Source organism: Drosophila novamexicana, unplaced genomic scaffold (genome assembly GCF_003285875.2).
Source record: "Drosophila novamexicana strain 15010-1031.04,08,12 unplaced genomic scaffold, DnovRS2.1 tig00000068-arrow-arrow-pilon, whole genome shotgun sequence".
In the NCBI taxonomy this organism is placed as follows: Eukaryota; Metazoa; Arthropoda; class Insecta; order Diptera; family Drosophilidae; genus Drosophila; species Drosophila novamexicana.
In genome coordinates, this window is record NW_020824770.1 from 235,475 (window position 1) to 257,807 (window position 22,333).

The following is a 22,333-nucleotide window of genomic DNA, read 5'->3' on the forward strand; positions in this document are numbered from 1 at the left end:
GCTGCAGCCCTGAAGATCGTTGCTTAGCCGCAGAGGTGATATCGATATATCGATATCGCGCAGTGATGGGGAAGCCATTGTCGCATCAATGCCAAATTTCAAAGCAACTGACGCGCTAAACAGAAAAGTAATTTCGAGTTAGTTTTTTGTTTGGATGTATTTGCTCCAATTGAATACTGTGTGGGCTTATATTGTTATTAGAATATGTACCGCCCACGACGGACCTCAGAGTTTCATGATGACGCCCGGGATGATGGCAACGTCCCTAACAAGCGGCAAACAAGGCAAGTTGATGTGGTATACAATAGAGGATATTGAATTGAAGTTTTTCTGTTTCGTGTGTCTTACTATTATACTCAGGACGCAGCTACGCAGCACAACGTCATCCGCACACAAACCAAGTCAGATGCTTCACAGCAACTGGCAGCCGCAGTCACGGCAGTTCAGCCAGGATCGGGATCGTGGCACGCCACTTCGCACGGGTCCGCCACCCACAACAAAGCGGAGTGTGGCCAATGTCAATAGGAACAGCGTGACACCGTTGCGGCATCGGCAGGCATCGTCGGTGGAGCGGCCTGTGGTGCTGCACACGGATAAGAAGTGGGTGCAGGAGCAGTCGCAGCTTATAGCTGAATATTTGGATGAAATGGCACAGATTCATGCTCTGCAAGGCTTTCCCAACGAGTTCTTTAGCCGAGGTGGCTCGGCACTTCGCCAAATGACGATGAAACAATTTGTGGGCATTGTAAACTTTTTCCTGCAATTTATTTGGCGCAATCGCATCAGCGTGGGAACCAATCATGTTGAGGATATAACGAGAGCCTTGCATAAGCTCAATTATCCGTATCAGGTGAACAAGTCCTGGCTAATGACACCGACCACACAGCACTCGTTTGGCCATGTCGTCGTTATGCTTGACTTCCTCAAGGACTTCGCGCCGCCGTCGCCAGCTCAGCAGCAGGCATCTGGCCAATACGAGGAGTTCCCCTTCATGGAGACCAGTGAACAGCCCAGCTATGTGCAGAACACCCTCGATTCCATGGCCCTATCTGACACACAGGCAAGCAGCGTGATGCTCAACGAGGAGACGATTCAGTTGCTTTTCACCAGAGCGGCGGACTGCTTTGCTGTGTGGGACAAGCAAAAGTTGGAAGAGTATGCGGTGCTAAAGCGCGAGAGTAGCGATCGCATCATAAAAAGCCTTTGTGACTTGCCTGATACGGCAGCTCTGGACGCGGACGTCACATGCCAGCAAAAGGAGTTGCAGCAGCTGGAGGATCAGCTGCAGCTGCATACCAATAACAATCAGGAGCAGCTGGAACAGTTAAGAGCCCAGGATCAGCGTCTGGCGTTTGATCTGCAAACCATGCAAAACAATACTAAGGAATACCGTGACCAGATTGAGCAGCTATGTGCGCGTAGTGCCCAAAATGCCGACAGAATGTTGGTACTGCGCAAGGAGCGACAGCAACTGCACCGCGAAGTGGGCAAACAAAAGTGCTCAGCCGAAGAGTTCCAGCGTATGAAGGTGCTGTTGAACGATCTGGAAAATGAGGAGCAATTCTATAAGCGGCAAATGCGCGAATTCACTGAGCGCGGCTACAATCAGCAGGTCCGACTGTCGCGTGCCAAGAAGCATTTGCTGGACAAGGTGGAGAAATTTAACACACACGCGCAAAACATTGGTCTTGACTCGGACATATGCAGCGCCAGCGAGAAGGAGAAACTGGAGTTGGTATTGCCGCTGCCACCACAGCATTCCGACATTCAGGCACGCAATCGGCGTCTGACCAAACTGCTCGCATTGCTGGATAAGCGTGGCGCCCAGCACGAGGAGCGGCGTCGGCATCTGGAGCAGAACATTGCCGAATTAACGCTTCAAAATAGAAATCTTGATGTTGAACTTAACCAGTTAAATACACAGATTCAGTCATATGAGCAGCAATTGGCGCAACTGCATCAGAACTTTAAGACCAACAGCTCCATGTGGGCACAGAATCAACACCTATTGGAGGAACGCAGGCTTGCACTCAGTGTAAAGGTCGAGCAACTTCAGCGGGAACATCGCGAACTAACTGAGCTCTTGGAAAACAAAAGACAACAGAATGAGGAAACCCTCAGCGATGCTGAACGCCGACAACAGGAGCGTTTGTGCGCCAGATACGATTTTCTTAAGAAATACCAAGAGACCCTGGCAAATGGCGAGGAGAAGCTCAAAGAATTCAATGCGATTTATAAGCAAAACGAGCTCAAACTGGCCAATCTAAAAATGGAGCTCGAAAGCATCGAGTTGCCGCCATTTGAAGACGAGCTGAATGAAGTATTTAAAAATGCTAAAATTAATTAATTAACTAGTATGTTGCTTAGAATGTTTCATGGAATAAGTTATAAAAACTGAGTATGTTATTGCCAACAGGTATATATCATAAATTATACACACCTTCAAGTTTTTGCTAAGATGTCTTTGATTTGTTCATGGTAATAATGTTATTTATTGAAATGGATAGTAAAAATATATTTTTGATAAACATCAACTGTTAAATGAATACAGGCATATCCAATCTTCTGTCTCTTTACTCATATTTCATATAGTTGCTGTCTTTCTACCCTTTAAAATATTTAGACAAATATAATAATATAGCAAGTTTTATAATTTATTCAATTCAATAACTCTTTAATTTGTATGGAAAACGTACAAATGAAATAATTATTTCCATTATATGTATTATAAGATGAATGTTTAAATTATTGCATAGAATAATTTGGTAAGTCAAGCCCGTAAACGGCTTTCAATTAGATTGTACACACAGGTACAGAAATAGTTGGGCTGAATAGCTGCTTGCAAGGCCGACTGCAAAATACTCTATAAACTATCAATATGAGTGAGAAAGAGAGAGTGGTGCTACAATCGCTTGCTTTGGATTCTCGTCTAGTTATTGCCACACAGATTAAATATTTGGATTATATTGTTATAAATTGCACTTGGTACGGTTTAGGTTTTGCTTTACATTGTACTGTTTACATATACGAGCACGTGTGGGGTTGGGCCTTTCGGGGAGTGGGTGAGGATTATTGGGTGGCTTACATACATACGAATACACATACATAATATAATATATAATTTTTGGCCAATTTGAGTAATGCGAAACGGAACAAAAATGCACTGAAACAACATTGTTGTAATAAATAAGTATGTATAGTTTAGCTTAGGTAATTTATACAGAATTTGGTGTGTGAGTGTGTGTGTGTGTTGTTGGTGGTGGTTGTGTCTGTTGCATTTGTGAGATTGTTGCTCAAACTATGAAAACATCGCCATTGTTGCGTTCCACAGCAGAAGCTGTGCCGCTTGAAATAGCCAGATCACCGCCACAGCCGGTACGAAGTGGTTGAGATTGTGCTTGGGTAGTTGCTGGAGTTGTTGTTGTTGCTGCATGCTCTTGGCTGACCTTGTCAAGCAGCTCCGCCTCTCTGCCAATCTCGACGATGCCCTGCGACTTTTGCGGTGAGCTATCAGTTGACTCGTGCGCTTCTTCTAGACTCTCCTCACATATTTGGCTAGCCATGTGTATACTGACGCCAGCCACATCCAGCTCGGCCTCGTCCTTGTGATTTTGGAATGTAACTGAGATCTCTTGCGGCTGTTGCGATGCCGCAGCGCCGTCAATACCCTCGTCAATGTGACTCAGACTGTGGACTTGACTGCTATCACTGCTGGCACCAGAGCCGGAGGCAGTGCCGCCTGTGCTATTAGCGGGTGCAGTCGTTATAGATGACCACCAGCTGGAGAAGGCCCCTTTGGCCTGCGAGATGGCACCGCCAACGGCTCGGCTAGTGTTATTGACCGCCTGATTAATCTTTCGCCCGCTTTCGCTGTTCTGCATGGTTCTGTACAAACAATAAATACAATATACAATTAGGTTCATCAATTCAATTCCTGCGTTTGCTGTTTACATACTGTGCCAGCTTCAGCTTCATGTCCGCCACGGACAGAGTGCCTGCAAATGGATGTCCAGCGGGCAGCGCATCGAAAAATTCGGTATCCGGCCGCACATCGAACCACTCCTGGTAGCATTGGGTGCGCTTAAAAGCGTTCATGAAGTGCGGATTGAAGTGATCATTGTCCTTGATATCTAAGGAAACTAATTGGATAATCTGATGCAGCTTGAGCCGATGAAACCCAACTTCGACTTACCAGGTGCCACCGCAGTCCGGAGGAGCGCCAATATGTAACCCTGGAACTGCTCACGAATCCAATATTCGCTGCCTTCGGCATCCTCTTTGGGCGTTTGTACGTGTTTCAGTATATAGTCCATGAAGCGCAGGTCCTCGGTGCTGAGCACCAGCTGGCGCCGCAGCTCCGGATCGTGTGCATCCAAATTAGCCGCCTCGATATCGACGAGCACATCAGCCAGCTGGCGCTTTTGCTGAAACAGCACATTAGAGGTGCCAATGATATAGGAGAGCACCATTGGATCGCTGAGTAGGTCCATGTATGGTAGCGACAAGTAGGGCAGGCACAGGTTTCCGCTTGCAAAAATGCTGACAGGTGCTCGATAATCGTTAGGATTGATGGCGCAGAGCGCGGCCAGATTAGCTACCAAAAATAATTGGGGGTAAGCAATTGGGTAGTTTTTTGGCAAATGCGATTAAACTTACAGGCCAAGGTGTCGACGCTTGCCTCGCGAGTCAATGAGCTGCTGCGTCCATTACGTTTGCTGCCGCCGCCGGCGTGGCTGCCGCTTTCCGTTGAGTCAGCGCGCTGCAGCTCGTGGTGCGTTGGCGTCGTAGTCGGGCAGCTAGAGTCCTGTGATTGTGAGTTTGGAGTTGTATGTGGCGAGGTGTTGCCGCTGCTGTTGCAGCACTGTGAGCCAGCAGAGGCTGCCGACGAAACCAGCGTTAGGTCCTCCGCTTCCGCTACGACATCGGCTTCAGCCTCGGCCTCGGCCTCTGCTTCGCGCTGCAGCGAGTCTGTAAAATCAGGCATCGGCGAGAGTGGGCGTGAGGTGCGCACACAGGCCACCTCCTGGAAGCCCTTCTCCAACAAACGTGGTATCAGCGAGGCCATGCCCAGTATAAGCACGCACATGCCGCGCACCGGGGAGCCAAAGCAGACAACTCGCCGCTGCAGCAGAAGCAATTTGAAGAGCATCAGCGTCTTGTGACGCCAGTGAAGCACAATCTCGCGCAGCGGGAGACCCACATGAAAATGGCGCAGCGGACGGTGCGTCTCCTCGTCCAGTAGACAGGCATTCAACTGCTGGTACGCCTTCACGAGCAGCTCAGTGCAGCTAAAGTCGCCCTGGTCAAAGAAGGCGTCGGCGATAAGCGCCAGCTTCACCTCAATATAGCCATAGATGGGTAGGCGTGCCAATATGCATACTGACTTTTGTACGGTGCTGCGGGTCACGTCCGCGGTGCGTATTTTGAGCTTCTCCACGGGGATTTGGCGATAACAGGATACACCGTAAATACTTGCCGCTGGCTCGAACAGACTGGGCAGATTGAAGAATACGGTGTCCTCCATGAAATTGTGCGAGCCATCCGGTAGGGCCAAAGTGGGTAAATACTTCCAGCCGGACGGGCATTCGTTGCGACCAGTTGAGCCGGCGATTAGCGGCGGATGAGAGAACTCCACCTGGCAGCCTAGTTTGTGATGGAAGCCGACGACCAGAATGTGCAGTATAGGCGGCTTGTTCTCTGGCTCGCTGGCCATGTTTACCTTTAAACGTCACGCAAACTTTATAAAATTTTGCGACAGATGCGCCAGTCAGACAGGAACAACAACAACGAATGCTGGTGGGGAGGTGGAAACGGATGTGTTTCCTTGCTGCGTCACTGGGTCAAACAAAAGTATTAGGCAAAAATAAAACAACGCACCAAACAATAACGTAAATCACACGTACATACGTGTGTATGTGTATGTAAGATATCTTATTTCGTTGTTCTTCAAAATTTGCAAATAGAGCTGCGGGGCTATCGACAAAAGGCTGTGGTGGCTGGCCGATAAGTGATGAGTGCGATACATTTATGGTTACAATTAACCGATATTCGATTGCCAATTATCGAATGTACTTGACAACAATGTGGTTAGGCCGTTACATGTTGCCCATTTTTTGCTTAACTATATATACTCTGCATGCACATATAAAAACTAAACTAAAACAATAGACTTACGGCATTCTGAATCTGAGGCATCACAACGAGAAAACATAAAAGGGGTGTGTTACATTGAAAATTTTAAATTTAACGCGTATTTTATTAGCAATAACAGAAAATATTAACTTTGTAATCAATGAGTCATTTTTGGCGATGGGAACAAAATGGGAACGTTTTAGTCAAAGGTTCAAATATGTTGATTGTTGAAAACGTTATAAAGCAAAATTAAGTATATAGAGTTGACTCCATGTATATGTATATGCGAATTTATGGAAATATAAAGAATGAAGGAACACATAATTAAAGATAAAAATGCTTTCTTTAAATAAGTATGCAGTAAGTAATGTAAGTAGTAGGCGGAGTAGTTAAATATATTTCTGAAATGTGTAATCCGTGCTTACTTTACGCGATTTTCTATAGTTTTCTTGTTTGCTGTCTATAATTTCATTCTTAAATGTTTTATTTTTTGCTGTTTTTCATTTCGTTTAATTTGGTTGAACTTATTTTTAAATCGAACGCCGCAAGTATATATTCTAAATTTGACACACAACGAATTGTTGTTTGTTACAAAATATGTTTGCTTTTCTAAAACATCAATATAATTTATAAACACAAAAACAGAGTTTCTATTAAATATCTAACAATCTTTTGAGTACTCCTAACACAATTTAAAAGTTTTAGAATAACTGAGAATAGTGAAGTGAGATGAGTCTGAGTCACAGGCTCTCACATTTTCGCACCTTATACACACATGCTTATATACATATATGCATATGTATGCATGCCTATGTGTTTCAGTGACCGAGATTTAGAAACCTATTTTGCCTACAAAAAATAGAATATTCAAATATTTGATATCTGAACATTGCAATTCACAACTTGTTAAAGTAACATACTAATAAATATTTTAAATTACAATTTAAAGAGCTTAAAATAATATTTTCTTATTCTGTTTTAAATTTCAGGAGAATTCGACTTTGAGATATCCTTTGATCAGATTTGTATTGCCCCAACTGAAATAAAATCATTAGATTTATTATATTTCAAAATCAAAAATGTCATTATTGTATAAACATATCACACAGCAATATGCATATTAGAAATAGGCGTGGATTTTAGAGCGAGGTTCATAAACCTTAACGTTATGCAGAAAGACCCGAATATAGGAAAAGGAACAGACTTGGCTAGATAGACTCTGCTGACGATACTTAATATATATATATATATATATATATATATATATATATATATGTGTGTGTGTGTGTGTGTGTATGTGTAACGTAGAAGAGATTCCCCCCCTTTCAGACATGTTACTTATATGTGCACGACTAAATTTAATATGTGTATTGGGGGCAGATTATGTGATCTCCCATGTGTGTTGGACAAATAGAATCATAATGTGACTTGCGATTTGATATTCAAGCTGCAATAATGAAATTAAAGTTAACAAAAAGCAAACGAATGTTATCAGATCCTAAATTTTTTGCTTGGATATAGTATAGTCAAGTTTACAGGACTTTGCCTGTCTTCCTTCTATGCTATTCCTATAGGTTTGATTAAGAGCCCGGCTTTCCGAAATAAAACTAAGTTAATGTAAGTTAATAGAGCGCCTTTTGATTTTAAGATAATCAGATAAGCAAATAATCTTTTATCTTGTGCTGAACATTTCTTAGTTGTCATATGAAAAAATATAATTTACAATACAAATATGGCAAATGGGAAACATATTGTTTTGTATGTTTATGTTTAAGTTCTGTGCATCCGTTTGATTTGCAAGTAATCGCAATAAAGAGCAGCCCCCATAGATAGATATTTAAACACATTGTAGTACAACCCATATAAGCCACGCACATGCATATATATGCACGATCCTAAAATGTAGATATGTATGTGTCGAAACGAATAGAACCGAAGAAGAGCCGAGCACATCTTCGCCCACACAAGAGCCCCAAAAATAGCACCAATACCCGAAACATTGCTATTTGTTTTCCTTGATTTTGTTGATGTTGAAGATGATGCGAATTGAAATTTAGTTGAAGGCAACTAAAATATATATAACTGTATGTATATATACATATATATGTATATATGACATATATTGTTTCTGACATATGCACATACGTGCACATACTATATGCAAAACAGATTGTTGGAATATTTAGCTTGGTCTTTCTAAGTTCAAAGTTATAAATATTAGCATATGGTAAATGTACATTTACATATACAGAAACGCCCTCAATGAAATTGATATAAGAATGTATGTATGTGTGTACGTGTGAACATGTATGTGTAGCTACAGCTAAAGCCGACCAAATGGGGCTTACGTGCTTTTGAGAGCTTTTTTGTCAAATTGACATAAAAAAAAAGACATCGATTTGTAGCTAGGCTTACGATTTCCTAAAGCCCCCATTTAATGTATATGTATGTATGTGATTGTATAAGATATTGGAAATGTAAGCAAGTCAAATCATTTTGATTAGATCAAAACTAACTTTTTGATCTTAACATTCGTAATGTAATTGTAATTGCATATCTAGTAGGTCAATTCCGAGCCGACTTTCTGCTCTCCCATTTGTAGTTTTTGTTTCTTGATCTGCTGCAGGTGTGTTTTCCCATACGAAGAGCTTTTCGTAAATTGCTCAGAGTCCCGCGCCGTCTATATCCATTCGACTTGCATACATATGTATTTATAAATCTAACACCAATTTGTGTTGAGATACAGATACACATGTACGAGCAGGTCTATATTTAAGAAATAACCATATACTTTTACCCAGTGGCATGAAATGCTAAGCAAAACAAAAAACGCAAATAATGAGCACAATTGAAATGACGAGAATAATTATTCTCATTTATCATAGAGTCAAGTCCAGCGCCATGTCAACTATTTATTCATTTATATTAATTATATATTATATATGGGCACCTTACGCATTTAAAATAACTGGAGTACATTCTAAATTTAAAAAACATACTAGGCTCTTATTTCATAATTATTATTCATCAATTTTAACAAGCTGAAATCGTTCTGCTAATGAGGTTAGCTTTAACAATAACTATTAGTTAATGTATAAAGGCAAACCTCTTCAAAAATATCGATTTATATAGTTTTTCCTCTTTCTTAAAAAGAAAATAAAAATATATTTTGAGTAAAGTCAAGTAGCTACACATAATCAACTTTTCTCTTAAGGTAGTCGTAGGCAATATTATAATATTTACTTATTAATATATTTACATATTTAATATTTTATCAGCAACCTTGTTTGTTTTTTTTTTGTTCTAAATTTTTATAATATTGTCAATATATCTATGGAAATTGAAAAAAAAAAATACGTGTATTATTATATATATATATTTGTTTTATTGTTGTCTTTATTATTATTATAAATAATTAGGTTGCAACAACTTAATTTTAATAAGTAGGAGGTTCTTGTCGGGAGCTCCCGACTAAGAGATACCCTGAACCGTCTTCTTCTTACATGTCAAGTTTGGTGACTCTAGCTCATATTATTTACCAAAATTGCTCAAAAAACAGGATTTCGATATCGATTTTTAACGATTACTTGGAAACGGGGCAAGCTATCAAATATCGGAAACAAATTCGTTCTGCGCGGGCACTAGGCGGACCTACAGCCAAGTTTTAAGTCTCTAGCTCTTAAAGGTTCTGAGATCCTTGTGTTCATGCATACGGACGGACAGACAGACGGACATGGCTAGGTCGACTCAGCTGTTGATGCTGATCAAGAATATATATACGTTATGGGGTCGGAGATGCTTCCTTCTGCCTGTTACATACATTTGCACAAATACATTAAACCCTCTTTACCCATTTTTAATGAGTTCAGGGTATAAAAATGCCTGAATGTATAAAGAGTATACACCCATTCATCGGAAGATTTTACAGTCGCAACTGGCTAAGTATTTCGACAATTGCAAGACAAGCAGGGTATGCTGCTCAGGTATTAAGCAAAAATGCTGCACGAAGAAATCAAAAGAAAATCAAAAGCAGAACAATGACGAATAGATCGAACTTATAGACAGACGGACAGACGGACAGACTGAGAGACAGACAGACAGACGAACGAACGGACTAACGGCCGCTGTGCAGTAAGGCCGGCTATTTGGCAGCTAAATCCGACGTCAGCGTACATTTGTGTATGTATGTATGTGCACTCTCTATATATATATATATGTATATATATGTGATTTCTATATATAAAACTAAAATGTATTCATGATTGTCTAAAGCTGCTAAATAGTTAAGATTCGTGGGCTTTAAGGGCATGCACTGCGCTCCGCAGATGTTGCAATGTTGCAACGTTGTTTTTTTCCACATCAGAAATGCTCATGTAAAACATATTTATATGTCTATATGCATATATATACTTATATATTTGATCTAAATCTTGAAATATATTTGCACGTAGACAAACAAATGTTATTCTATGGCTGAGCTATAAACTATGCAGAGCCTGATTATATGTGTGTGTGTGTACATATATACAATACATAAGCAGCCTGAATATAATTATATATATATATATATATATATATATATATATATATATATATATATACATATATATTTAATTTAATGGGTGTGAAATTTATGTTCAACGATATTTGATTCCAAAAACAACTCAAACGCCAACGCATAGATGCGCTATATGCCAGGCTATATTCGCTCTATATATACATGCTTGATCTGGTTATAAGCATATATACACTCTCTATACATATATATATCTACATAGCACATAGCCAATTGGAAGTATTCGTTTTGGAAATCTCTTGATTTCTCTGCGTGTGTGTGTGTGTGTGTGTGCGTTTTGTTTATTCAACAAGTTTATGTTTCAGTCGCAAGAAGGCGACGCGTCGGGCGGATGTAGGCGGCGGCGGTGGCGGTGGCGGCAGCGGCAGAGGCAGCGGCCCACCTGAATTTGTTACTGCTACCAGGCTGGCATAGAGACACACACACACATACACACAACACGCACGCTGGCACCGCCGCCGCCCACGCATTGCCGCCGAGTCCCCGGTCCATGCAATAGCTATGCGCTCCTGCGCCATGGTTGCCAAGCATTTTGTGGCTCGATTGCGTAGTCTTTGTCGTTGTGTTGGTGTCCGCCTCTGTACTCCGCGCATCGCCACTTGTTGGCCATCGTTGGGGATCGCCAGCGCACCGGCATATAGCGCGCCTTTTCACGCCCGTTCGTTTAATAGAGTCTGCCAATATTTATATACGCGTACGTGTGTGTGTGTGTGTAAAGACCTTTGTCGTCTCGCTGTATGTGTGTACATAGCGCGCATGCATTGGTAGTGGTGGGAAATGCTTTTCATTTTCCGCAAGCTGAAAAAAATTCTTTAACATAACGTGTAGCATCGCTTTGGATCGTCAGTCTGTTTAGTCGAACCGCAGCATTCGCTCCTACGACGTCAGCTGCTCGGACTTTAGTTGAGAGTTCAATTTGTTTCTTTTTCCCTAAGTAAGTTGGCCAAGTGTGTTGGCCACAAAACTAAAAAAAAATTACAAAGTTATCGAACAAGCCAAAAACTTATGAAAAATCTCTATCAAAATTGAACATAAATCCTTGCGAGTTGAACTTATAAAGAAAACGTCTAAGAAATTAATTGAAAAAAAAAAAACAGATTGCAAACAAATGCATAAAGATTGAAGAAGCAGATCTTATATAATCCTGTGTGCGCATATGCTTGAAAATTCAATTTTTTTTTATTTTTTTAATACAATTTTTTTCCAAGTGACAAGGCACAGTAACAATTCACGTACGCAGTGTGTAAAACAATTTAAAATGCGAAGAAAAAAACAGACATGATATTCAAATTGAATTTTGAATATCAAACAATTTAATTTTTTTTTTTCTGTTCTATATATTTTTTGTAAATTTTTTTTGTTCAATGCCTGGCAAAGACTATAAATAATTGCCCTAGGGCTTATAACAACAAGAACAACGACAACAAAAACGAATATACAAATGCAACAACTATAACAGCAGCAACAGCAACAGCCAGCAGCAACAGCCAGCAGCAACAGCAACAGCAACAGCAACAACACAAGCAGCTACAACAACAGAACAGCGACAACAACAACAAGCAGGAATACGAACAATTTCGAAAGATCTCAGAATGAGAGCGCTTTGAGAGCCAAGTGTTATATGATCTCGCAGATATAAAGCCAAAGAATTCCTTCTTTTCTGTATTTTCCTTTTGTATTTTTGCGTTCTGAAAATTTTAAAAATAAGCTCTGCGCTATTGCCTGTATATGTGCCTGTGCGTGCGTGTGTGTGTGTGTGTGTGATGTGTGTGTGTATGTGTGCGTGCGTGTGTGCCTGGCAGTGTATGTTTTTACCTTGGCAAAATGGCCAACACAGATACTCACGTACACAGAGACAGCGTTGTCCCGTCCAAAGTGCGCAGGCGTCTCTAGACAGCACGAGTTGGCCAAGCACACACACACCCGCACACCCACACCCACACACACATACACATAGTCCCAAACACACATAGACAGATCTAGCTAGATACACACATATATAAATATATACACACACTTATGCTCTCGCACTGATATCTGACAAATCCAAATCGGCGCTGGAAAATTTCTATATTTAGTGCACACAGCACAGCACAGAAACGTAATTTTCTATTTTTCACCCAGTAGATTGCTCTGCTCTAGTTTCAACATATTTTCAATATGCTGCAAAAAGATTGAAGCAATGAATTAAAAAAACGCAAGAGATGTTAAATTTATAGTCAAAATAAGGCACGAATTAAAACTGTAAAGACAGCTTTAGATATATTTAGACCTAGCTAAGCAGCTCTTAGTTTGTATATACATATATATACGAAATACTTGTCCCAAAAAGAAAGAATTCCAAATAGCGTAAAAGTTTAACTAATCCTTATATTATTATCACCAAAAGACGCTAAGACCTATTATAGTTTGTCATGTTAAGTATACGCACTGGCTGCACATGCTGTCAGAAAAATCAGTTAAAATAATTTTCGCATTTTCAAACACATGTGTGTACATTTATTTTTACATGCAGCCATATTTTTGTGACCCGATTTTATAGCACGAAAAATGCATAAATATATATACATATATATAAATTTTGTAATTATGAAATCGTAGACAGACTCTCACACACGCACACACACCTACATAGCATTGCATTCTTCTGTCGAGCATTTTGACAATTGCATTCAACTTTTTGACATTTGGCTGTCAGTCAGAGTTTAGCTTAGTTTTATTTATCTTGTGTCTTGTCTGGGAGTTTTGCAGTTTGCTTTTGATTTAGTGCCAAGGTAAAAATCGGAACGTTTCCCGATCGAAAGTAATCGTAAAAGCTCTTCAAGCGCTTCGTATAGTTGCGGGTCGTCGTAAGAGAAATTCAATACGCGCCGTCTATTTTTATCGGAAAGCCAAAGCATTTCACACAAAACTCAACACAAAAATTAAGCAAAATAAGATACACGTATACACACACGCACACATATATACAGTATATATAAACATATATAAATATATATATATATGTATGTATATATATGAGCATAGACAGAGGCAGCTAGAGGCAGCAGCAGAAAGAGTATATAAAATTAAATAACCGAATTTTGTAAGAGGCGCACAAATTATGATCTGATACAATATTGTCGCCGGCTATATAAAAATAAAGATGGCTACATATGTGAGTGTGTGTGTGTCTTATGACAGCATGCAGGCATAGATATATCATAGATATACATACATATAATGTATACATATGCAGATACAGACACAGATACTGCCCCTGTCTAAATATAGAGCGATATCAAGGCGAAAACAACAATGACAACAACAACAACACAACAACAATATGAGGAGGCTGTGGCTATTTTGGTTTTAGCCAATGTTGTTGCTGCTGCTGCTGGCGTTCCTGCAATTGACAATTAGCAGTAAGCAGTAAGCAGTAGGCAGGACGAGCAGTGAACAGTAACAGTGCATAGTAACAGTGAACTGTGAACCGTGAACTGTGAACTGTGACAACAGCAATCGTAACAATAACATTATGAGTGAGATGTGTGAGCCGTAATTAATCAATGTGTTTTCCCTCTTGCCTTTTTAGGTTTTTTCAATCCTAAACCGTAACCATGTCCGACGATGAGGAATACACGTAAGTACATATCCTGGGCAGGCAATATCAGGCATATTAAGTATGCGCCACGTGCGCCGCGGCACGTTTATTATTTATTATTTAATCAAACAACAGTTGAGATCAGTCCAGTAGTAAGTTAAAGTGTGTCTCTTGGTATAACTGCGTATTTAAATTAATGATGACAGTTTGTACTAAGGATATCCGATATCGAAAGCCAATAACTAATTATTAAACCTTTAAACTTGGGCACTTACAGATCATTAGATTTGATATGTATATATTGTTAGTTTTAAATTAAATTAATATTTGATTAACTTCAACACACATGCACAGTTTTTGTAGTTGTGTGCGTGTGCGTGTGCGTGTGTTTGTTTTAAAATACACTGGGATTTTGAGTTTTTTATGGCACATGTTTGATTTGTATTCCTTTTACACAATTTCTACTTTCATCACACTCCCCCCACTTTGGACCCAACCACCAACCCATCCACGTACAACAATACACCACATGAAAATATGATATGATTTATGTATGCCGGCAACTCCGGGACTCTGTGAACCATAATACCCAATCCCAAATGTTTTAATCAATCAACTGCTAATGTTGTCGTTTCGTTTCTCTCGAAATCAATAACAAACAACTTGACAACAACAACAACTCGAACAACTCGAACAACTATCTTGCATACACACCAACCAATTTGATCCAATCTATCAATCAAATCGAACCAAAATGCACCTGTGATATTGTTTTTTGCACAAAACCATACACATCGTTTAATTACGAACACGCCAGCAGTTCCGAAGAGGAGGAGGTTGTCGAGGAGACCAGAGAGGAGACGTAAGTAGTTTTTGTGGCCAAACTGAGCAGCTAAAACTCGATTGGTGTTCTTTTCTTTTGTTACTTTTTTTAACAATTATGATTTGAATTTAATTTTATACCTAAAATAATTTCTATATGTGTGTATTTTACATATTTGAATTTGTATTTGTATACGTCCTTGTATTTGTGTTTGTTATGCAATGAAAACAAACAAAAAAACAAAATTTGAGAAAGTCAATGTGCAAATGCCCAAAATATCCCACGCAACATTTCTGTTTTGTGTACTTGTCTGTAGTTAATTAACTTTTTATTTCATTTCTTATTTATTATTTTACATTTTATTTCTTTCTTATTTTTCGTTTTTGTTTTCTGTGTTGTTGTACTCGTACTTATATCTTGTCCTATATATATATATATTTATATATATATACATATACATCAATTATTAATTGAACAATCTGAACAAAACTTTTGTACAAAATGTACTAACTCATACATACATATCCACACAAGCAATGAAATCATATTTTAGAAACCAAACAATTACAAAAATAATAACACATCCACATTATTTCCCGAACCGCACCCAAAACATATCTGAGTAAATTCCAAATTCCAAACAAGCAAATTGGCAAACGTTATGTACATATTTAAAGCTGTCTTTATGTGTATCCCAGCTATACTATTGCCTACCCCGCCAACACCCCGCCCACCCAGTCAAAATTCAGTAAACATTTAAATATATATTCACACATATATATATATATGTATATATATGTATATGTATATGTATTGTATTCGTATTTGTAATCGTAGCCGTAACATGTCTTTCCCTCTCTTCCAAAATTTGAAAAATGAATAAAACCATTCGAAATTTCTGAGAAAAAATAATAAAAAAAAACGCAAAAGTAAATTTCGCCTATCGCTGGCCTGGCTTCTTGTTCAACCAATTAAGAATTTAAGACATGAATTTTAAATCACATTTGTTTTTCTCTCTCTTTCTCCCCGTTTCTCTATTTCTCTTTCTTATTACAGGAAGTAAGTAATTGCGTTACCAAATAATATTCCTACTTGTTTAAAGTACCGATAACGAAACGAATGTGTAGGAAAATAATGTGTAGCCTGAGATTTCAGAGCGGCTCGGTTGCAGCCAATATCTAGATCAGAGATCAAGCTTAACGGTGTTATCAGTTACTCCAAAACAATATTGTATATACTTATATAAGGAACTTTTGAGAAATATGAACTTATCGCAGCTGCTGCAGTTGAAAGCATTGTGAATTCTGAAAAGTGTTTTGTGTTTGTATAGGGTTTATAAAAATAAACATAATATCAAGTTAAAGAGGAATGGAAATGTGCACAGCCCACAAAGAGAAACCGGAATGTTCGCAAACCAAAATTCGCCCAGTCAAAATTTTGTTAAATTCGTTGCTCGAATTTCATTTCCAACAACAAAACCGTCCAACAAAATAAAACCTTTTCATTGATTTTGTACAAAGCACAGCAAAACTTATTTTTCGATCATTCAAGACCAGCACCAGTTCCAGTTCCAGTTCCAGTTCCAGTTCAAGTTCCAGTTCAAGTTTTAGTTTTGAGTTTTGAACAATTGTATAAATAGCTTACAGTTCGTTGCTTGGAATTTAGTTTTAGAATTTACAATTTACAACATGCCAGAAAACAACAACAACAAAAACAACAACAAAAACAACAACAAACAACAAATATGTACTTACTTTTAATTTATTGTTTTTAAACTATTTTCGTTTTGTTGCAACAACAATAATTGTTTTCTATAATTTGTTTTAAACAAAAATGTTTTTCTCTTTCTTTTCAACGATTTTTTTGTTTGTACCATTTACAAAAAAAAAAAAAAACTATAAATATTTTTGTCAATCTATAAATAAAAAAAAAAAAACGAACCAATTTTTGAAACACAAAACCACCAAATATATCAAAACCACCTCCATGTTTGCCTCACGTATAGAAAACCACCTCAGACACCAGCCGAGTAAGTTTATGCCATACGAAATGTGTACAAAAATGATATGTAAAGTCTAACACATACTAAATTCTTAGTGATATCTTAAGCTGACACCATTTTCGAATACTTATTATTATTAGTTTATGTATATATGTTAACTATATTGCCTGCTAAACGAATACTCACTAAACTCACCATCGTTGCAATCAAGTCGACCTCTGTAGTATGCACAACTCCCCACACATGTTTACTAGACCTAATGATAGGTTATGTACGGCTGTATATAGATTACTCATCCAATCAATAGTGCAATTTATATTTATATCTCACATTTTTGGTGTGTTCTTGCATTACTTTTTATCTAGTATAGTCTAGAAGCTGCCCAGATCGGGCTCTGGGTCTGCCCTGTAGCTGATATTACTAACAATTTTGTAGATCTAATGCTTGTTGAGATGGTCACTAATAGTTAAGTTCTTAACCAGTCCATAAATATTAAAATATATATATATATATATAATTTACTATGTAGTTATGCACATATTTACACTAGTGAAGCGGATATTAAACATTTAAAAAATTACAAATAATACTCGTAATATTTAGTAATCAACAAGAGTTCAAAGCCAATTTGACATAATTGTAATTAATTTTAGGATTAAATAGTTTTAGTCGTACCCTACGTACAGCTTAGTTAGTTTAGCCAGCTAAACGATTTGTATATATTTAAGGCAATTACTAATTGTTTGTCCTGTTTGATGTGCTGTGCAGAGGTGAGGGCGATCCAGAGTTCATCAAGCGTCAGGACCAGAAGCGCTCCGATCTCGATGAACAGCTGAAAGAATACATCAGCGAATGGCGCAAACAGAGAGCCAAGGAGGAGGATGAGCTGAAGAAACTGAAGGAGAAGCAGGCCAAGCGCAAGATCTCGCGTGCCGAGGAGGAGCAAAAGATGGCCCAGCGCAAGAAGGAGGAGGAAGAGCGTCGCGTCCGCGAGGCTGAAGAGAAGAAGCAGCGCGAAATTGAAGAGAAGCGCATGCGTCTCGAGGAAGCCGAAAAGAAGCGTCAAGCCATGTTGCAGGCCATGAAGGACAAGGACAAGAAGGGACCCAACTTCACCATTGCCAAGAAGGAGACAGGCGTGGTAATTATATGAAATTCCATAAATGCAGCCTACTGATACACTTCCCCAAACCATTCTCGTATTTTGTCGTTCCAACCTCTACGTTCTTGTATATTTCGTAATTTTTTTTTCCGATTCGTATCCGTTCGTTGCCATTTCAATTATTTAATCTCATTTTACACACAAACCCACACACACCACAATTTTGCTAATCTTTCATTTGCAATACATGTCTTTTACTCTAAACCGTACCTGTTCCACACGTACCACCGTAACCTGCAACCCCCAAACCACAAATTGTTGTTGTTGTTGTTAAAAAAAAAAACGAAAAAACATACAAAAAAACACACACACACACATCCAAAAAAAAACAAAACACACAACGAAATGTGTCAATTATAAATGGAAAAAAAATCGAAAATTGCACGCATATAGTTGGGACTGTCGTCCGCCGCCATGGAACGTAACAAGACTAAGGAACAATTGGAGGAGGAGAAGAAGATCTCGTTGTCGTTCCGCATTAAGCCCCTCGCTATCGAAGGCTTAGGCGAGCAGAAGCTGCGTGAGAAGGCCCAGGAACTGTGGGAGCTCATCGTCAAATTGGAAACTGAGAAGTATGACTTGGAAGAAAGGCAGAAACGTCAGGACTACGATGTGAGTATACAGATACAGTTGTACACTTGTACAGTGGCTTCAATAAAATGACGACCGCTTGCAGTTGAAAGAGCTGAAGGAAAGACAGAAGCAACAGCTCAGGCACAAAGCCTTGAAGAAGGGTCTCGACCCAGAAGCTTTGACTGGCAAATACCCGGTAAGAACTGAACCCCTTGTCCTCATACTGTTCTATTTTGACAGCAAATCTCATTTGATTACAGCCCAAGATTCAAGTCGCCTCCAAATATGAGAGACGTGTGGATACCCGCTCATATGACGACAAGAAGAAGCTCTTCGAGGGTGTAAGTATTCGGGTTGCCAGGGCTGACACTTTGGTTAGCCGCGGGTTGTTCTAAGAAACTTTAGCAAAACAACGGGTTGTTGTTTCTTTGTACTTTTCTCTATATATCACCTATATAGGGCTATAATACGGTGTATGCGGAAAACTTAGAAAAAACATGGCAGGAGAAACAGGAAAGGTTTACTCAGCGCACAAAATGTAAGCGCGTACAATTTATACATTTTGGAGACTCTCTTCAAACTCATTGTCTACGTATAATATGTCTACTCGTATATTATGTCTATGTCTTTTGTACTATTCTGTACTATTCGTACCACCTGCATACATACTATGTTCAATGTATACAAAGGCACCGCCAAAGTGTCCAAAATCTTATCCATTGTGTCAGCAATTCAACCATATTTTGCTGCCAGGCAGTCAGTCAGTCAGACGGTCAGTCAGACGGTCAGTACGAAAAGTTAACGTATTTGTATATTAGATTTGTTGGGGGACCAATTTACAATATTCGTAGCTAACGATAACACACTTAACGTCTATTCTCTTTTATTTCTTTCTATGTTCTGTATACTATATTTTATAAATGTCAACTGTATTTGCGTGTTTCGTACTATTTCGTCACATTCGCATAAACTAAAACAAACCAAAATTATAATAATTACACACAAACGCACACACACTTTGGGACACAGGGCTGGGATGAGATCACCAAGGATGTAAACGAGAAGATCTGGAACGAGAAGAAGGAACAATACACCGGCCGCCAAAAATGTATGTACTCCAATTGCCTAGCTTCACACCTGGCACTGTACTATAGTCTGGTAGCACATCATGGTACTGGTGGTTACTCAAATTGTAACTTTGACCGTACCGCAGGGAAAACAACAACGGGCGACAACAGAAAAACACTATTTTTTAACAGTCATCATTTTGTTCATTGTCGTGCCATGTTTTCCATGTCCAAATTGTGATATATGAATGTTTTTTGCAAACGTTAAGTTTTGGTATGCTAATGTTGAACTTTTCTACCCGATCCAATATAGCCAAACTGCCAAAGTGGTTCGGAGAACGACCAGGCAAGAAGGCCGGTGAGCCCGAGACACCCGAGGGCGAGGAGGATGCCAAGGCCGATGAGGACATCGTCGAAGATGAAGATGAGGTCGAGGAGGAGGTCGTCGAGGAGGAAGACGAGGAGGCCGAGGAAGATGAGGAAGAAGAGGAGGAGGAAGAGGAGGAAGAGGAAGAGGAGGAAGAAGAGGAAGAGGAAGAAGAGGAGGAAGAAGAATAAATAAATAAATAAATTTTTTCGTAAAACTACATTTAAACAAAACCAAACAAGAAAAACCAAAGCCAACAATTTTAATAAAAGTAAAAGAATGAACTAAATAGTTATTATTAGCTTATTCAAAATACTCAAGAAGAAGCAAACATGAAAACTACCACATTTTTTTATTGAACAAGAAATGTACATTTCTTCCAAATAAAACATCAACAACACCAATTGAAAAAACCTAAATTACAAAACAACAACAAAAACAAGAAATTAAAGTGTTATACCATCATATCTATGCACAATTTATTTTGTTTGTGTGTGTGTATGCTGTAACACTAGTGCGGGTCGACAATAGATGATCTTCAGTTAATCTCTGGGCTGCCTCTACAGGTATTGGGTTATCTTTGGCAAAAGAGTAAAGCACCGACCATGATTGCAATATACTTATTTGTTTGTCGCTTGGATCGAGCCTGTGAGCAATCCCGCATTAACTTCGTTATTCAGGAGCCTTATGGACCAGCTCTCAAAAGCTGTTGACTCTATGTATGCGAGAAGGTTTTCTTTATCGTACAGTATGGGCTTTGCTTTTAGCTCGGATATATTCAGTTGAAACTAGCTTGGTTCGTTTACAGTAATTTTAAGCTTGCAATTAATATATGAAGTAAGTTTTTATGTAGTCGGTCGAAGAGTCGCGATACGTACGAGTCAAAAATGGTTTTAATTGCGCAAAGCTGACTAGCTCATATCGCATAGCAGTAACAGGCTTGTGGCCCTTGTCATTTTTATGTACATTTATGTTTAGGTCGATAATTGTGATCTCTATGAGTTCAATAGGCTATATCATTCAAACATCTAAATCGAGATATTTACATTTTGAAATCAAAATTGTCATTTGGAATCGATCTCACTTTTACAAAAATTTAGATGTAATTTTTAGAATTGCCAATCGAGAGTTGCAATCAGAAAGATATTCGAAAATCTGACCATTAGTGCAGGAGATACTCAAATTTAAAACCAAAAATTTTGATTTCAGAATTCGATCAAATTTTACAAAAACCTATATTGTGACCACTTCTTGTTTTTGCAACTAATTTGCCGACTCTACTCAACAGCCACGCCAGCCTAAAAAAAAACATAGTTCCCTCGGTAGGGTTCGAACTCGCAATAGATAATATGTCGCCGCTTCTACCCAACAGCCACACCAATTATTTATTCTTAATGAGTGAAAAACGAATTCAAATAGCAGCACAGAAAACAATACAATCGCAATTGCAATGCTGTGTTGATAGAAGCAGACGCGCATAATTGCGTGTGTGTACATGTATACAGAAATTCTTAGAATTTGCGGTAGCTGCCGCAATCACGTGGAAAACCAAAACACATTTTCTTTTGTTTTTCTTAATCTATCTTGATGAAATTTTTAGCAGTACATCTTATTGTACTATAAAATATTCGTGTATTCTCACATTACATTTAAATTGTGAATTTTTATCGATTGCTTGGAAACGGAGCAAGTTACCTACAGCTAAAATGTCAAGGCTCTAGCTTTTATAGGTTCTGAGATCCTTGCGTTCAAACATACGGTCAGACGTACGGATAGACAGACGGACATGACTAGATCGACACGGCTGTTGACGCTGATCAAGAATATATATACTTTATGGTATTACATACATTTGCAAAAAAAACATACCCTTTTTTACCATTTTCAATGGGTTCAGGGTATACAAATTAAATTTTTGAATGCCAATCAAGAGTTGTGATCCGTACGAGTACAGAAAGCTATGCCATACGAAAATTTGACAATTATTGCAGCATATATATTTAAATTTGAAAGCTACACACTTAAATTTCAAAATAGATCCAATTTTT

The 22,333-nt window shown here is 38.8% G+C and overlaps 3 protein-coding genes across 19 annotated transcripts; 2 read left to right on the plus strand and 1 right to left on the minus strand.

The window, feature by feature from the left end:
• Nucleotides 1–111: 111 nt before the first annotated feature.
• LOC115771333 (golgin subfamily A member 6-like protein 22) lies at nt 112–2,471 on the plus strand. The gene is made up of 2 exons (XM_030716999.1): nt 112–284; nt 361–2,471. The coding sequence occupies exons 1-2, from the start codon at nt 205–207 to the stop codon at nt 2,345–2,347; spliced, it is 2,067 nt and encodes a 688-aa protein (XP_030572859.1). The 5' UTR covers nt 112–204; the 3' UTR covers nt 2,348–2,471.
• Nucleotides 2,472–3,177: 706 nt separating this feature from the next.
• LOC115771349 (late secretory pathway protein AVL9 homolog) lies at nt 3,178–6,648 on the minus strand. 5 transcript variants are annotated; one of them, XM_030717017.1, is made up of 5 exons: nt 6,558–6,648; nt 4,657–5,835; nt 4,193–4,594; nt 3,956–4,139; nt 3,178–3,885 (listed from the first exon to the last, which is right to left on the minus strand). In XM_030717017.1, the coding sequence occupies exons 2-5, from the start codon at nt 5,711–5,713 to the stop codon at nt 3,294–3,296; spliced, it is 2,235 nt and encodes a 744-aa protein (XP_030572877.1). In that variant the 5' UTR covers nt 5,714–5,835; nt 6,558–6,648; the 3' UTR covers nt 3,178–3,293. The 5 variants fall into 5 exon arrangements, with proteins under 5 accessions (XP_030572877.1, XP_030572882.1, XP_030572878.1 ...); XM_030717022.1 differs by having other exon boundaries at nt 3,956–4,130; nt 6,558–6,647; XM_030717018.1 differs by lacking the exon at nt 6,558–6,648 and adding an exon at nt 6,175–6,249.
• A 4,900-nt stretch (nt 6,649–11,548) lies between these two features.
• Nucleotides 11,549–20,476, plus strand: LOC115771309 (troponin T, skeletal muscle). Of its 13 annotated transcripts, none has more exons than XM_030716951.1 (10): nt 11,549–11,642; nt 14,283–14,330; nt 15,109–15,153; nt 17,120–17,143; nt 17,885–18,257; nt 18,672–18,890; nt 18,955–19,047; nt 19,112–19,192; nt 19,311–19,389; nt 20,232–20,476. In XM_030716951.1, the coding sequence occupies exons 2-10, from the start codon at nt 14,308–14,310 to the stop codon at nt 20,474–20,476; spliced, it is 1,182 nt and encodes a 393-aa protein (XP_030572811.1). In that variant the 5' UTR covers nt 11,549–11,642; nt 14,283–14,307. The 13 variants fall into 13 exon arrangements, with proteins under 13 accessions (XP_030572811.1, XP_030572823.1, XP_030572818.1 ...); XM_030716963.1 differs by having other exon boundaries at nt 15,112–15,153; XM_030716955.1 differs by lacking the exon at nt 19,311–19,389 and adding an exon at nt 19,881–19,959 and having other exon boundaries at nt 11,550–11,642; nt 15,109–15,157; nt 17,885–18,254.
• The last annotated feature ends 1,857 nt before the right edge of the window (nt 20,477–22,333 follow it).